This window comes from Erythrolamprus reginae, chromosome 1 (assembly GCF_031021105.1).
Source record: "Erythrolamprus reginae isolate rEryReg1 chromosome 1, rEryReg1.hap1, whole genome shotgun sequence".
NCBI classification, from domain to species: Eukaryota; Metazoa; Chordata; class Lepidosauria; order Squamata; family Dipsadidae; genus Erythrolamprus; species Erythrolamprus reginae.
The window spans coordinates 426406419-426422713 of NC_091950.1; the positions used below are offsets into that span (position 1 = coordinate 426406419).

The following is a 16295-nucleotide window of genomic DNA, read 5'->3' on the forward strand; positions in this document are numbered from 1 at the left end:
GCAAACACCCCCCTCGCCACAGCTGAACGATGGTTCTCTAATGTCAGCTGTGGATTGAGGAGGACACCCAAGTTGCAGACCCTCTTCGAGGGGGTCAACAATTCCCCCATCAGGGTGATGGACGGACAGATGGAATTGTCCTTGGGAGGCAAAACCCACAGCCACTCCATCTTATCAGGGTTAAGTTTGAGTCTGTTGACACCCATCCAGATCCCAACAGCTTCCAGGCACATCATTTCCACTGCTTCGTTGACTGGACATGGGGTGAAGATGTATATCTGGGTATCATCGGCATACTGATGATACCTCACCCCATGCCCTTGGATGATCTCATCCAGCGGTTTCATGTAGATATTAAATAGTAGGGAGGAGAGGACCAACCCCTGAGGCACCCCGCAAGGAAGAGACCTAGAGGTCGACCTCTGACCCCCACTAATACCGACTGCGACCGACCGGAGAGGTAGGAGGAGAACCACTGAAGGACAGTGCCTCCCACTCCCAACCCCTCCAGCCGGTGCAGAAGGATACCATGGTCGATAGTATCGAAAGCCGCTGAGAGGTCAAGAAGCACCAGGGCAGAGGATAAACCCCTGTCCTGGGCCCACCAAAGATCATCCATCAACACGACCAAAGCAGTTTCCGTGCTGTGACCAGGCCTGAAACCCGACTGCTGAGGGCCTAGATAATCGGCTTCTTCCAAGGACCGCTGGAGCTGGAGTGCCACCACCTGCTCAACAACCTTCTCCATAAAGGGAAGGTTGGAGATTGGATGATAGTTATTGAGTACGACTGGGTCCAGGGAAGGCTTCTTGAGCAGGGGGCACACAAGTGCCTCCTTGTAGGGTTCCGGAAAGGACCCCCTTCCCAAAGAAGCATTGACAATCTCCTGGACCCAGCTCCATGTCGCCTCCCTGCTGGCCGAGACCAGCCAGGAGGGGCACGGATCCAGTAAACAGGTGGACACGTACAGGCCCCAGTCACCTCGACTGACTCATTGTCAGTCGACTCTGTTATCCAATTGGATTCGAGATCTGCCTGGATCTGAGCGACTTTATCAGTGAAAAATGTGTTAAAATCCTTGGCACTATTCCGCAAGGGCTCCCCAACTCCCCCCTGGTTAAGAAGGGACCGGGTCACCCTAAACAGAGTGGCCGGGCGAGATTCCGCTGATGCAATCAAGGCGGCATGATACGCGCCTCTTGCCGCCTTGAGCGCCACTTTGTAAGTCTTAACGTGAGCTCTTACAAGTGTTTGATCGGATTCGGACTTACTCTTCCTCCATCGCTTCTCTAGACGTCTCGTCTGGCGTTTCAGGTCCCGGAGCTCCTCGTTGAACCATGGAGCTCTACGGGGTCTAGTGCCACAGAGAGGTCGCAACGGCGCAATCCGGTCAAGAGCCTCTGCTGCAGCCTTGTTCCAGGCCTCAGCAAAAGACTCTGCCGAATTGTGGACGAGGTGCCTCTGGAATAACCCTAAGTGCCCTCTGAAAGCCCTCTGGGTCCATCAGGCATCTGGGGCGGAACCACCTAGTCGGAACCACCTTCTCCCTGCGGGGAAGGATTGGAGCCACGAAGTCAAGCCGCAGTAAAAAATGTTCTGACCATGACAAAGGCAACACTTCTAAGCCCCTTAGTCTCAGACCATTACTCAATTGCTCAGAGAGGAATACCATGTTGAGTGCGTGCCCCCCCTCGTGAGTCGGACCCTGTACTACTTGAGTCAGGTCCATCGCTCTCATGGTGGCCATGAACTCCTGCGCTAACCAGAGGTTTCATTGAGCGACAGTAGGTTAATGTCCCCCAAGACAATAAGTCTGGAGAACCCTATGAAAGGCAAGGAGGGTGGGCGGTGGTTCTAATCTCTGGGGGGAATTGATTCCAGAGGGCCAGGGCCACCGCAGAGAAGGCTCTTCCCCTGGGGCCTGCCAACCAACATTGTTTAGTTGATGGGACCTAGAGAAGAGCAACTCTGTGGGACCTAATTGGTCACTGGGATTTGTGCAGCAGAAGACGGTTCCCGAGATAGTCTGGTCCGATGCCATGTAGGGCTTTATAGGTCATATACCAACTGATGGGGACAAAACTTTCCAAGACAACCCAAGAAAGGGATCTTGGGGTTTTGGTGGACAGCTCAATGAAGAGGTCAACCCAGTGCGCAGCAGCAGTAAAAAAAGCAAATTCCATGCTTGTCCTGATTAGGAAGGGAATGGAAAATAGGTCCGCAAGCGTTGTGTTGCCTCTGTACAAATCGATGGTGAGACCACCCTTGGAGTCCTGTGTGCAGTTCTGGACACCGCACCTCAAAGAGGATAGAATGGAACTGGGAAAGGTGCAAAAAAGGGGCAACAAGAATGATCAGTGAAATTGAGCCCCTCCCTTAGGAAACCAGGTTACAATGCCTTGGTCTCCTCAGCCTTGCAAGATGGCGTTTAAGAGGTGACTTGATCAAAGGGTATAAAAGGTGGATAGAGAAAAATTATTTTCTCTGTCACAATACTAGGACAAGGGGCCCCTCCCTAAAGCTCATAGGTAAGAAAGTGAGGACAAATCAAGGGAAATATTTCTTCACCCAGAGGTTTGTTGGTTTATGGAATTCACTTCCATATGAGGTTGTGACAGCTGTCAGCCTTGATAGCTTCAAGGCAGGATTAGACAGATTCATGGATGCCAAGCATATAGATGGTTATTGAAAGGGATGTCCAAGTGCCGCCTCTATGTTGGTTGAGGCAGGCAGGACATCCTCGAGTACCACTTGTTGGGGGTCCAGGAAAAGGGAGGGTTTTGCCTTCTCTTTCTGCTCAAGATCCCCATGGACAATTGGTGGGCCACTGTGTGACACAGACCGCTGGACTCGATGGGCTTTGGCCTGATTCAGCAGGGCTCTTCTTATGTTCTTATGACCAACACTTTGGATTCTGAGGGGAAACTGACCGGGAGCCAGTGCAGGCCGCAGAGTGATGGACAGATGGGGGCGAATCTGGGAAGCCCCCCCCCCCCCAGCTCTCGCGGCCGCATTCTGCACCATCTGAAGTTTCCGAGCACTCTTCAAATAAATTTAATTTAATGAAATAAGCGAAGTCATCACCCGAGGGCTCCTGAGGACTCGGCCCTGCCTGCTCTCCCCCTTGCTTGGCTGGCCGGCAGAAGCGGCCCCTGCGCGGGGCAACAGACTGCGGCTCCAGCGGGGAACGGCAGCAGGGACCCCCGCAGTCCCCGGGGGAAGTTGGCCTTGCGCACCGGAGGAGAGCCGCCAAGGAGCGCGGGACCTCCGGGAAACCGTCCCGGGCCTCTTACGGCCCAGAGCGGCCTCGCCAACAGAAAGCCCCGGTGGGCGCCGTGCTGGGAAGCGGAGAGCCCCTCCGGCAGCTGCAGGGCGACGGGGACGGGCGCGTGGGGGGCGAGCGGGCGGGGTGCACGGAGCCGGGAAGCCGCCCTTCTCTTCGCCCGCAGCCCCCGCCTCCCCGCCTCCCCTGCCAGGCGCCCCGGCCCACGAGGCAAGCAGGCGCGACAGAAGCCGAACGCTCCGGGAGAAGGGCAAGCGCTCCCCCAGCCGACACACGCGGCGCCCCTCCAACTTCCCCCGGGGACCCCGGCTCGGCCCTCGCCCTGCAGCGGGAGGAGCCCAGGCGCCGCGCCCGCGCCTGCGCGCTCCGCCCGCCTGGGAGGGGCCCTGCGCCCCGCCCCCTCCCCCCTGCTCCCCGCCTCCTCCCCTCGCGCCCCCCGCCGGGCGCCACTGCCGGCCAGAGAGCGCGAGCGCTGCGGCGGGCGAGAGCCAGGAGGGCGGGAGCAGCAGCTGGACCTCGCGCCTCTCGCCTCCCGGAGCAGGTAGGCCGCGCCGACGGGAGAAGCGCCGTCCCGGGGCAGAGCGGCAGCCCCGCCCCTCCACGTGCAGCCGCCGCCGCCGACCCGCCCGGACCGGCCGCTTGCCGCGACGTCGCCCTCCGACCGCCCGGCCAGCGGAAGCCCCCGCGGCCTTCCCGCGACGTCCGAAGAGGTCGCCCCTGGCCAGGGAGTGGCGGGAGGAGTCCGGCCGCCGCCCCTCCCGCCCTCCCTCCCTCGCCCGCTCCCGACGGGGCTGCTCCTCCCGCGAGGCCGCCGCTCTCTGAGCCCGAGGGTGGGGACGGGGGCGCGCCCAGCCGAGAGCGGAAGAGGCGCTGGCGACGGCGGGCAGCCCTCGGGGTCCTCCGGGAGAGCGCGCCCTCAGGGGCCGCTCCCTGGCTGTCCTGGGCCAGGCAAGGCGGCGGCGGCGGCGGCGGCGGCGGCGGCCTCTCTCGCCCCGCCTGCCTGAAGGGGCCCGGGGGCGCCCATTCCGAGCCCTTTCTGGCCCAGGCAGCGCGGGGGGGGGCATTTGGGCGCGGCCGCTTGGCGATGAGCTGCCCCGCTGGGGGATGCGGCCGTTCTGCCGCTCGGGGGGCCGCCTGGGCCGGAGCCGGGCTCGTCTTCCCCGGCGGTCCCTCTCCCGCGGCCCGCCAGCCACCCCAGGACACGAGGGCAAAGCGGCCGGTGGGCTCGAGGGTCTCGGGAGAAGCGAGGGGGCCTCCGCGGAGGAAGCGCCGTCGGGGCTCCCCTTGGCCGGCCACTGCGGTCCCACCAGGAAGTCCGCGCAGACTCCTTGGGTGACCCCGGCCGAACTCTTCGGGGGGGGGGGGGCGCAGGCGGGCCTCTGAGACTACGAGGCTGGCGGTAGCACCTGCCCGACCACTGGGGGGGGGGGGGTTGAGCTTCATCAGCTGCGGGGGGGGGCATTTTTTGAACCTCTGGTAAGAAAGATTCAGGCCACCCCATGCCCTTCTGCCCCTATTGGCCAGCAATGCAAAGGAGCTTTTGTCACAAAGCTTCCCAGACCAGCCCAAACGCCTGGGGCTCCTTGGTGGCCTCCCATCCCAGGGTCCGCGCGGGGGGGGGGGGGGGGGATGATCGCTGGCTTTTTACTTGCAAGTGCTGAGTCTCTTCTGAGCCCCCGCTGAGTAGTTCCGGTGGAGGGAAGGGGGTGTCGGGGGCCCCGTTGGAGCAGTCTTGTCTCCTGCCTTGGATTCAGCCGCCATGCCTGGGGGTCTGTGCCTGGAAGGGCCAGTGGCGGCTCTGGTGGGGCTCCTGGCCCTCCAGGGTGGGGCGATGGGGGGGAGGTGATGAAACCTTGGACGGATGAGCGAAAGTCTGCGCCCCCCACCGTGGACTTTGCCTGGAATTTGATCCGGGTGGGGCAGGAGAGATGAACCAGGCCTGCCGATTGGGGGGTGGGGGTGGGCTCATTCCGGTGGGATGCCCCACACCTGGGACCCTCCGAGTTTAGTAATGGCAGCCTCCAAGTGGGAGGGCAGGTCACCCATGGCTTCCCCCCCCCCGTTCCCTGCTGGTCTTCCAGGTGTCCCCCCCCACCTACTCTGGCTCAACCTGGCAGGGAGCCAGACTGGATGCCCAGCGCTGGCCCCTTCCTGGGTGGGTGGGAGGGTTGTGTGCCCAAAGGAGGCTTGTGAGGGTCTCTGCCCCTCCCCGCCTGGCTCCCCAGTGGGATCCCTGTCAGCTGGCACTCCGGCCTCCCCTCCCCAGCAGGGAGGGGGGAGGGAGGGGGGCCGAGGCGGCTGCATTCCATGCGTTCCAGGGGCTTGGCTGGCGGGATTGGCTCCTCTGGCAGCAAGAAGGTTTTGCTTAGCCAGGCGCCCGGCAGCTGCTTTCTCGCCCACCCCACGGCTCTGTGTCTCTCTGTGTGTGGGGGGGGTCCACAAGGGTCCGGTGGGGCGTTTGGCAAGTTGTGGGTCTAGCTGGGGGGAGGCGGAAACTTGAGCCCCCCATCCCCGTTGTCCTCCTCCGTTCCCCGTGGCCCCTTCCACACAGGCGGGTGAGTCATGTTTGTGGGCAGGGCAGGTGATGGGTTGGCAAACCCTCCAGACTGGCGATACATGCCGTGGGCGGGGCCATGATGAGTGACAGGGCGGTGGGGGGTGGGGCATCCAGTCTGTTCGGCCTCTGAAGTGTTCCGGCAGCAGGGGGCAGCAGTGGCTCAGAAACGGACTGCCATCAGGAAGCTCTGCAGGGGCCGGAATTAGTCCCCGTAGCTGCCCAGCCCGGCCCCCCAAGTCAGAGCCCACAGAGGCGTCCCCGCATCCCCCAGGCCTGAGCTGAGGGCATCTGACCCCTCTCCCCAAAGTGGAGCCTCCCTGCCCATCAGAGGGTGGGTCCCCCTGCACACAGCCAGGAGCTCCTTCCCCCTTCCCGCTGCAGCCGCTGCCCTCTGGTGTTGCCCCTCCGCTTCCCCTCCCGCCTGAGGCCTCCAGCCCCCCTTCCTGAGCGAAACCCATGGGAACGTGGAAGAGGAAGACCCCGTGGCCCATCTAGTCTGCCCTCGGACTCCTTCCTCTAGTTCACCTTGGAACTCAGCCAGGTCCTTCAGCTTCCCAGAGCCTCCGTCCCGCCTGCCCCGGTTTGCCTGGGCTGGACATGAACTCCGAGTGGGGTCCAAGTGGGGCAGAGCCCAGAGGGAGGGCTGCTCTCCGCTCCCAGTAATGCCCCCCATTGCCCCATCATCTTCTGCCACACGAATCCCAGAGGCCGATTAAGTCCCACAGAGTGGGTCTTCTCTGGATCCTGTTGACTAAGCAATGTCGTCTGGCGGGGCCCAGGGGAAGAGCCTTCTTTGTGGCGACCCCGGCCCTCTGGAACCAACTTCCCCCGGAGATCAGGACTGCCCCCACCCTCCTTGCCTTTCCTAAGTTGTTGAAACTCACGTGTGCCGCCAGGCATGGGGAAATTGACACCTCCCCTAACTACTTGGTTTTTGTATGGTTTGATTGGGTTGTGTGATTATTTTATTATAAGGGTTTTTAAATTGTGTTTTAAACATTGGATTTGTACATGGTTTATGATTGCTGTGAGCCGCCCCAGGTTTTCGGAGAGGGGCGGCATACAAATCTACTAAATTATTATTCTTGTTGTTGTTATTGCCACCCCTCCCCCCCCAATTTGGGCAGCTGCCTTGCAGTCCTGGATGACAAGGGCCCCTTTCCGTTGCACCGCCTGTGTTTGTGGGGTCCTCGGGGGGGGGGGGGCTGGGCCTGTGGCTGTCAGAGGGATTGGAGGGATGGCAGGCAGGTGGGAGGACGTGGCCTCCCCTGCCCCTCTTCGCTGCTCCCCATTGGGAAGAGGGGGGGAAGGGGGCGGCATCCCCAGGGGCCTCTGCCTGACCAGCCTTAGGGGGCCCAGGGGGTTGGGAGGAACCAGGGACGGTGGATGAAGGGGAGCGGTCGGAAGAGGAGGGCTGCGGCCTGGGCGTTTTCACGGTCGCCCTGCCCGGCTCTTGTATATTCCGGGAGCCCCTGCGGGTGGGCGGGTCATCTTCCCTTCCGGTCCTCAACTTACGACTGCAGTTGGAGGGGGAACTCTGGCCACCGGGCAGTGCGGAGGTTGAGTGTGAGCAGAGTGTGAGTGTGGTGCAAGTCAGGCTCTGCCACCGCTGCAGAGGCCATTGCAGAGCGTCCGAATCGGGGGGGGGGGGCATGCCTGCGGGAGGATGGGTGACCGCTTCAAGGATGGGTCGCAAGGGATTGTCTGCTCTGGGGCTGTTGTGCCTTTTGTTTCTCATTAAACCAAACTGCCTTAAATCGAGGACCGCCTGCAGTTGGTGAAGAGGGCTCGGCTGGCAGGAACCGTAAAGGAAGGTGGCAGTGCTGGCCGTCCTGGGGGGGGGCTGCGTGGAGGCCTTCCAGACCGGGAATATTCCCTGGGGGGGGGCAAGCAATTGGCCAGCCTCTGGTCAGAGATATTCTGGATATTCCTCCGGCCTGTGTACTTGTGCGTCTTACGGAGGTGGAATTTGCGCTCTCGGATTGGCCTGACTCTGGCCGCACACGAGGTCCCCTCGGTCCCCTGGGTGACTGCAACGGGGGGGGGACCTAAGCCGGAAGAGAGCCTGGTGCAGTGGGGGGGGGGCGTCTGGGGCAGCCTCCCGCCTCTCTTTCAAGAGCTGAGACCTTTCGTATTCTCCAAGCAGAAGCTGCTTCCTTGCTCCGTTTGGGCCCGGCTGGAGGCCAGAAATACTCCTTGTCCTGCTCCCTGGAGAAATCCTGACCCCTCCTGTTATGGCCGTTCCTTCAGAGAGGCCCAGCCCCTCCCCCCCACCAGGACCTTTCCCTGGGACACTTCCGTCTGTCCTGCCTTCTACACACTCGGAGCCTCTTCCCAGCCTGTTGCCCAGAGGTTTCCCCGGTCTGGAATCGTGCTCACGTTCAATTTGTGACCCATCGAGACAATCAGGACCACTGCACTTGACCCCCACTCCCCCCCCACCCCTTAGGCCCTCTATGCTCCTTTTTTTGGTTTTTCCTATGGAAACACAAGTCTTTGTTTGCATTGGCCCCCAGCGGAAATGCGTCTTGCTGGATTTGATCCGTTGTCCCAGCTCTTCCTGGTTATCTGGGGAGATTTCCCTTCCTCCAGGCCGTGGTTGTCCCGAGAGGCCACTGGACAATTCTTTCTAAGGACTTTGCCATTCCGTGTCTCCTGCAAAGGTGGTCAGTCACAGGATTTCTGGATCCTCTTCCAAGCCATTGAGGGGGGGTCGCCTGCAGCAGCTCCCCCAAAGCCCTGGATCCCCCTAAGAGGGGGATTCCTCTTCTGTGGCGGGATCCCCTGGGTGTGAGGGGGGCAGATCCCCCCCCAGCATCACTCCCTGGGAAAGGAAAGGGGGATGGGCCCATTGATTTTACTTTATATTTTGTATTTTATGATTTTATCTTTTATTACATTTCATTTCATCATTTTATTTTTTATTTATTTTTTCACTTTTATGATTTTAGATTATTTTAGATTTAATCTGATTTCCCATCTCTCTGTGAGAGACTGGAGGGCTTACAAGATAAAAATAAAACCGTGGGGGGGGGTATAAAATAATAACAATTGCAACCCCCCCCCCACCGGCAAGCAGCAGAGCCAGGTCTCCAGCCAGACAGGCAGGACGGGGGGGCGCATGGGGGGGGGCAAGGTGTTCCCATAAAGTTTTAGAAACAGACAACGGCGCAAGTGGCAGAGGCTCATGTAATGGACAGGTTGCAGTGGACTCCATCAGGGCTCCCAGCTTGGTCCCAGACCCACAACCTGACTCACCCCACCCACCCCGCTCACCTCACTTTCCAAGAGGGCCTCCCCCCCCCCCCTCCAGACCTCCTGGGATCTCCCCTCGTGCAGCAAAGCCCGCTGCCCCCTTGCCAAGTTCTGCTCCCTCTGGACCGGTGTGGATAAGATTGTTGTGAGTTCGGGTTTTTTCCCCCTGTAATATTTTGAGTGTCTTTGTGACGTTTTGGTGAAATCACATTCACCATCACCAGGCTGAAGTTATGGGCTTCGGGCCGCATTGGGCATGGTTTTCTTTAATTTGAATCAGATTTTTAAAATTGTTATCAAATTTATTTTAATAAAATCCTTTTGGAGTAAAAATCTATCTAAAGATAGTTTTGTATTTAAGATAATTTAGATAATGTCGTTTATTCAGCATTGGGCTGTGGGCGAGTCAACAGCAGGTCAGTGGAGCCGCTCTGGGGTGGAGATGACCGGTTGCTCTTTAAAAAGTGTGATTGAATTCACACCCACCCTGCTGGGAAGCCCTGCTACTTGCCCCTCTGAATTCCTGGGGTGTGTGTAAAGGATGGCCCCCCTGCAGGCCCTGAGCAACCTCAGTGGGGGGGGGGGAGCCCCTGAGGGAATCCCAGATCTGAACTGGGGAGGTGGACCAGGGTCCCCTGGGGAAACCACAGCCCACCCCTCCGGTGCACCTGGGCTTCCCCTGTCGCTGCCACAAGGGTGCACCCCCCCCCCCGCCAGTCTCTGTCACCTGCTGTCTTTTGCCTGGGGCGTCTTTCGGCAGGGCAGTGTGTGTGTGTGTGTGTGTGTGTGTGTGTGTAGGGGGGAGCCTGGGCTTCTCCACTCTGGAGATTTGGTGTGTTTGCTTGGGTGGGGGCACCTTTTTTCTCCTGCTGGTGCTGAGCAAAGGAGGCCTGGGGGGCCGTGGCGGATGGCCAGTCCCCACAAGGGCAAGGGGGCAGCTTTTGAGGGGGGGCTGCTTGCTGGGGGCTTTGAGGACTCTAGAGACTCCCCTCCTCCCTCCCGCCTGGGTGAAAGCTGGTGGGTCTCCCGCCTGGGCTGCCCCCCTCCTGGCCAGCTGCTGGACAAGCCCTGGGCTGCTTCTTCTGGGGGGGAAAGACCCAGGCAGGGTCTGCTCTGTTCCTGCCCCCCCCCTTGAGGAGCCTCCTGCCGCCCTGGGCTGACCTGCCCTTGTACATGGCCTCTCCTCTTGTTGGCCCCCTCCCTGGGACTCTGTGCTGGGGGAGGAAATCCTGCTTCCTCCGCTGGGTGGAAAGTGCCGGTCAGAGCCTCTGGGGGGGGGGACTTCTGGTGCCCCTCCCGGGAAAGGAATGGAGGCTGCCGGGGGGGGGGGGGGCGCTCAGAGAAAGCTCCTCCCAACAGCTCTGCCTGGTAGGCCCCTGACCGCAGCCCCCCCCCCCCCCCCCCCCGTGGCCTCTTTCTCTTGCAGATCCTGGGGACTGGAACCCTGCCCTGTGGGCGGCTGCTGCTGCTTCTCCCCAGAGGTGTGGGGGGGGGGTCGCTGGAGGGCGGCTTCCATGGGGAAGGGCTGCAGCCAGGCAGAGTCCTTTCTCACAAAGGCATTTTTTCTCCTTAAAAGGAAAGTCTTGACCGGCCAGGAACGGGGGGAGGAGGAGGAGGAGCAGGCGGCTCTAGCTAGGCCGGCCGTGTGCCACATCTGGCGTGCCACGGATGTCATGGCTGGAGATGGTGGCTAGGGAGCTGCCTGGGTGAGCGGGACTCCGGAGGTCATCCAGCCCAGCCCTGCCCAGCTCGGGGAGGGATTCAAGGGACGCGGGGAGCTCCCCCCATAGTTTCAGGCAGGCTCTTCCTCCTCTGAGGGGTCACTGGCATCGGACTGGATCCTCTCCCCCCCCCCAATTTTATTTATTTATTGAAATAATTTCTGCGCCTGCCCATCTGCAGCACGATTAAAACCCAACGGGTGGAGACACGGATCCCAGTCATCCAACTCCACGGCCGGCAGAGTTCGGCCACCCCCTGGTGGCCAGAGGTTTCCCCCTCCCCGACTGGTGGCCCTGCTGCTCTCTGGTCCGCTCCCCGACCCCCAGGCCAGACCGGCTGCCCCCTCTGGCTGCCCCCTCCTCAGCCTGGACCCAAACTGCCTTCCTCGGTTTCCCTTTAGAACTGTATTTGTTCCACCTGACCAGCCTCGAGGGGACCGTTTTTGCCTGGCAGGGCCTTCTCCTGTGCGGTGGTTGTTGTTATTATTATTATTATTATTATTATTATTATTATTATTATTATTTATTAGATTTGTATGCCTCCCCTCTCCGTAGACTCGGGGTGGCTCACAGCAATAATAAAAAGCAATGTACAAAAACAAATCTAATATTTAAAAATATCTAAAAAACCCTTATTTAAAAACAAGACATACACACAAACATACCATACATAAATTATATAGGCCTGGGGGACATGTCTCAATTCCCCCATGCCTAATGACAGAGGTGGGTTTTAAGGAGTTTACGAAAGACAAGGAGGGTGGGGGCAATCCTAATCTCCGGAGGGGGCTGGTTCCAGTGGGTCGGGGCCGCCACAGAGAAGGCTCTTCCCCTGGATCCTGCCAGATGACAATGTTTCATTGTCGGGACCCGGAGAAGGCCAACTCTGTGGGACCTAACTGGTCGCTGGGATTTGTGCGGCAGAAGGCGGTCTCAGAGATATTCTGGTCCGATGCCATGAAGGGCTTTATAGGTCATAACCAACACTTTGAATTGTGACCGGAAACTGATCGGCAACCAATGCAGACTGCGGAGTGTTGGTGTGACATGGGCATATTTGGGAAAGCCCATGATTGCTCTCGCAGCTGCATTCTGCATGATCTGAAGTTTCCGAACACTTTTCAAAGGTAGCCCCATGTAGAGAGCATTACAGTAGTTGAACCTCGAGGTGATGAGGGCATGAGTGACTGTGAGCAGTGAGTCCCGGTCCAGATAGGGCCGCAACTGGTGCACCAGGCGAACCTGGGCAAACGCCCCCCTCGCCACAGCTGAAATGTGTTTCTCTAATGTGAGCTGTGGATTGAGGAGGACGCCCAAGTTGCGGACCCTCTCTGAGGGGGTCAATGATTCTCCCCCCAGGGTGATGGACGGAGAGATGGAACTGTCCTTGGGAGGCAAAACCCACAGCCACTCCGTCTTGTCTGGGTTGAGTTTGAGCCTGTTGACACCCATCCAGGCCCCAACAGCCCCCAGGCACCGGCACATCCCTTCCACCGTCTCCCAAGGCAGGACTCCCGGCATTGCCCCCCAGTGAGGACAGTGTGTCCCGACCTGGAGGTCGGCAGAGGCCATTTTCTTTTTGTCCGTGTGTGTGTGTGTGTGTGTGTGTGTGACCCTGTGCTACCCACCTTGGGGTCAGCCGGTGAATGGCTTGGCAGCGCTCTGCCCCCCCCCCCGAAGGTGGCTGCGGTCCTCTTGGTTTCTCTCACTGGTTTTGGAGTTGACCCCCCCTGTCCAACACTCCTGGTTGCTTCCCCCGTCCCTCCTTTGGGTTGGGGGGGTTCCACCTGCAGCAGCCCCTTGGGGCCTGGTCTTCCTCCTCCATAAGGCCCCACTGCCCAGGAGTCGCCCTCTTGGGGGGTGCTGGGCGGCCCCTCTGCTCTGGGGCCCCTTTGGGAGAGCGGGGCTCCTGGTTGTCATTTCAGGCTGCCCCCCTCCCTGGGTCCCCTGGGGTGGCCAGAGAGCCCCCCGCTGGCCCTGTTGCCTTCTGGAGGCGCCACTGGGGCTAAGTGTTCCCTGGGTGGGGGGGCAACCCATTTGGGACTCCCCCCTCCCTTGGTGGCCATCGGGAGCTGGGCCTTACTGAGGAAGGTGGTTCCGATCCTGCCAATTTGCTGGGGAGGGAGGTGGAGGAGGCAGTGAGGGCCCCCCCCACCTGGGCAGAAGGTGCCCTGGCACACCTGGCTGGGAGGAAGCCTCCGAGGGGAGCGCAGGTGCGTCTCCTTTCCCCGAAGCGGCTCCTGGGGCCTTGGCTGAGGGCAGGTGATGCTCCAGGCGGAGGGGGGGAGGGGGAGGCTGCCCCCCTCCCCCCTCCCTCCCTGCAGGGCTGCTTTCCCGAGATGCCTCCACTGCTGCTGGAACAGGGGAGAGGCAGGCGGTCTCTCTCTCTCCCTCTCTCTCTCCCCCCCCTCTGGGCCATGGATGTGGGGGGCCTGTGGTCGCAGATCCAGCAGAAACGGTCTATCATCCCTGCTGGGTACCACCTGCTCCACCATGAGGTGAGCTGCGGGGGGGGGGGGGGTTAGAGCTGGTCAGCCGGGAGGAGGGGCCGTGCGCTTAGGCCTGCCATGAGGTCTAGGGCCTTGTTCCACCTGCCTTGGGATTAGTGCTGGTTCTCTGGGGAGGGGGCGCAGGTGGGGGCCTGGTTCCTTACACACACACACACACACACCTCACTCTCGCACTGCAGCTTCCTTTTGAGGCTCCGCGCCCCCGCCGCCCCCCACTTCACCCCTCCTCTACCTCTGAAGAAACGAAGTGGGCCCCCCCACCATTTCACACGGAAGGTCAACAGGGATGGGAGGGGGGGCTGGGTACCACCTTGGCCTTCCCTGCCCCAGCATCCAGGAGAGAGCATGGGCCCCATTCCCTTGGGGTAGGGAGGGCTCCCACCCACCCACCGGGGACTGACAGCTGGCAGGGCTTCTCTGCTCGGGCACCCCCCCCCCCGTGGACCCCCACCGCCCCGTGGGTGGGTTGCTCCGTCCCTGTTAATAATAGCAAAAGCGCTTAGACTTTCGCTATATGCCGCCTCGCCTGCCTCCCAGCCCTCCGTTTACGGAGCGAGCCTCTTTTGCCCCCCACAATCGGGGTCCCCATAGTACTGCATTCTAATCACTGTGCCTCCGTGGCCCATGAAGTCCCCCTGTGTCAGCGGGGTTGGGGGGGTCCCCAGGAACACACCACATTTTAATCCCCGCATGTGAATAATATGGGCTTGCTATATTGTTTATATTGTCTGTCATTTTAGGGTTTAATAATTATCCACATTTTAATAATGATTGTTTTACTTTTTTGCCACTCTGTCACTCCTGGGGGGGTGGGGGCTCAGAAACAGTAGGGGGGGCATAGGTATGATGTAATGTTTGTTTATTTATTCCAGTTTTTTACTGCCGCCCTTCTCTTTGGATTCATGGTGGCTAATAACATGTTAGCAACAGTACTTTTTAACAGAGCCAGCATATAATGCCCCCCTCCCACAATCTGGGCCCCCATTTGACCCACCTGGGAAGAATGGAAGGCTGAGTCAACCTGGAGCCGGTGGTGAGATTTGAACCGCTGACCTGCAGATCTAGCAGTCAGCTTTAGTGGCCTGCATTACTTTACTCCACCCACTGCGCCACCTCGGCTCCTAATATTATGCCTACCTACATATATGTGTGTGTGTGGGGGGGTGATATTTCTTTTGAGTTTCGCTCGGGGGCCCATGAATGTGCGGAGGGCGTCTTTTGGGAAACTTCGCAAGGGGAAGGTTACTCATTTATTAGATTTGTATGCCGCCTCCTCCGACGACTCTTAGCGGCTCCCAACAAACAGTACAGATTACAAATCCAATATTAAAAAACAGAACATGTTAAGAAACCCTCATTAAAAAAAAAATCACACAACTCAACAGACCATACATAAAACGGGACGGCCGAGGGGAATCAATTTCCCCATGCCTGGCGATATAGGTGAGTCTTAAGACTCTTGTGGAAGGCGAGGAGGGTGGGGGCAGTCCTAATCTCCGGGAGGAGCTGATTCCAGAGGGTTGGGGCCACCACAGAGAAGGCTCTTCCCCTGGGTCCCGCCAAACGACATTGTTTTGTTGACGGAACCCGGAGAAGGCCGACTCTGTGGGACCTAATCGGCCTCTGGGATTTGTGCGGCAGAAGGCGGTCCCGAAGGTATTCCGGTCCGATGCCATGAAGGGCTTTATAGGTCATAACCATAAGCATAAGTTACAGGGAACCAGGAGGGAGAAGTTGGGGGATGGGAGAGAGGGAGGCCCGGATTGTGGGGGGTGGGGGGGAGGCAGGCCCATTTGGGGGCCTGGTAGCCGTCCGTCCGAGGGCTGGGCTGGGTTCCCATGTCCCACCCGGGCCACTCTGTGCCCCCGGCAGGCAGGTGACGGTCCCCGCGCGGTGGAGATGGAGAGCGCCCTGACGGCCCGTGACCGGGTGGGGGTCCAGGACTTTGTCCTGCTGGAGAACTTCACCAGCGAAGCGGCCTTCATTGAGAACCTGCGCCGGCGATTCAAGGAGAACCTCGTCTACGTGAGTGCCGTGGCCACCTGGCCAATTGCGGTGGTGGCTTCACTCCTTCGGTTCTAGAGCTGTCCAGCTCGGCCCGCCACCACTCCGGGCAGCTCAGTGGTTCAGAAACTGGAGTTGAAAACACGACAAACCTTTTAAAGCACCAAAACCACCCAGGGGAGCAAGACGCCCGGCCTGGGACCACCAGTGCAGCCGAGAAGGGCTCTTTGGGGCAGGGCCCCCCCAGACGTGGCCACTTTCGGACGGGGGGGCCTAGACTCCCAGAGCAGCAGAGGTGGCCGGAGAATTCTGGGAGTCCACGTCCACCCGTCTTCAAGTGGCCACGTGTGGAGGCCTCTGCTGTAGGGCTTGACCGAAGGCCAACTGGGCCACTTTAATCTCCTCCTGCCTGGCCTAGCGGGCGGGGGGGGCCTTCCTGGCGCCTTGGCAGCCCCTGAATCGAAACTTGAGTGGCTCGGCTGGTCTCCTCGCTTGGAGGCTCAAGGCAAGAGATGCCCATTCCCCTCTGGGTGGCCCAGAGGCTGCCGAGGCTCACGAGTGCTGGGGGTCAGTGGCCCGGGGGTGGGGTCTTCCTGTGCTTGGGGGGGGTCACTTTGGTGGAGGCAGTGTGCTGCAGGGGCTGGATTACAGTGGAAGACGCCCAGGTTGCCTAAGGAAAGGAGTCAGGATTTTGGTTGTTGGGCTAAACTGGGGGGCTGTTCCTTGAAAGGGACCCCGCTGCCCCCTCCCTGATGCCCCCCGTGCGCTGGCTTCCTCTCCAGACCTACATTGGCTCGGTTCTGGTCTCGGTGAACCCCTACAAGGAGCTGGAGATCTATACTAAGCAGCACATGAACCGCTACCGTGGTGTCAGCTTCTACGAAGTCTCCCCTCACCTGTGGGTACCTCGTGCCCCCCCTTCCCCCTCGGCTGCACCCCTCGGCCCAGCAGCTCAGCAGGAGTAG

At 60.0% G+C, this 16295-nt stretch overlaps 1 protein-coding gene across 1 annotated transcript in view; it reads left to right on the forward strand.

Moving 5' to 3' along the window:
• The first annotated feature begins 3714 nt into the window (after nucleotides 1-3714).
• The window catches only part of MYO1C (myosin IC), a 38303-nt gene continuing 25722 nt past the window's right edge, over nucleotides 3715-16295 (forward strand). Inside the window, 3 exon segments of the mRNA XM_070735546.1 lie at nucleotides 3715-3824; nucleotides 15199-15351; nucleotides 16113-16228. Coding sequence (XP_070591647.1) covers nucleotides 15226-15351; nucleotides 16113-16228 — 242 coding nt within the window. The 5' untranslated portion in view covers nucleotides 3715-3824; nucleotides 15199-15225.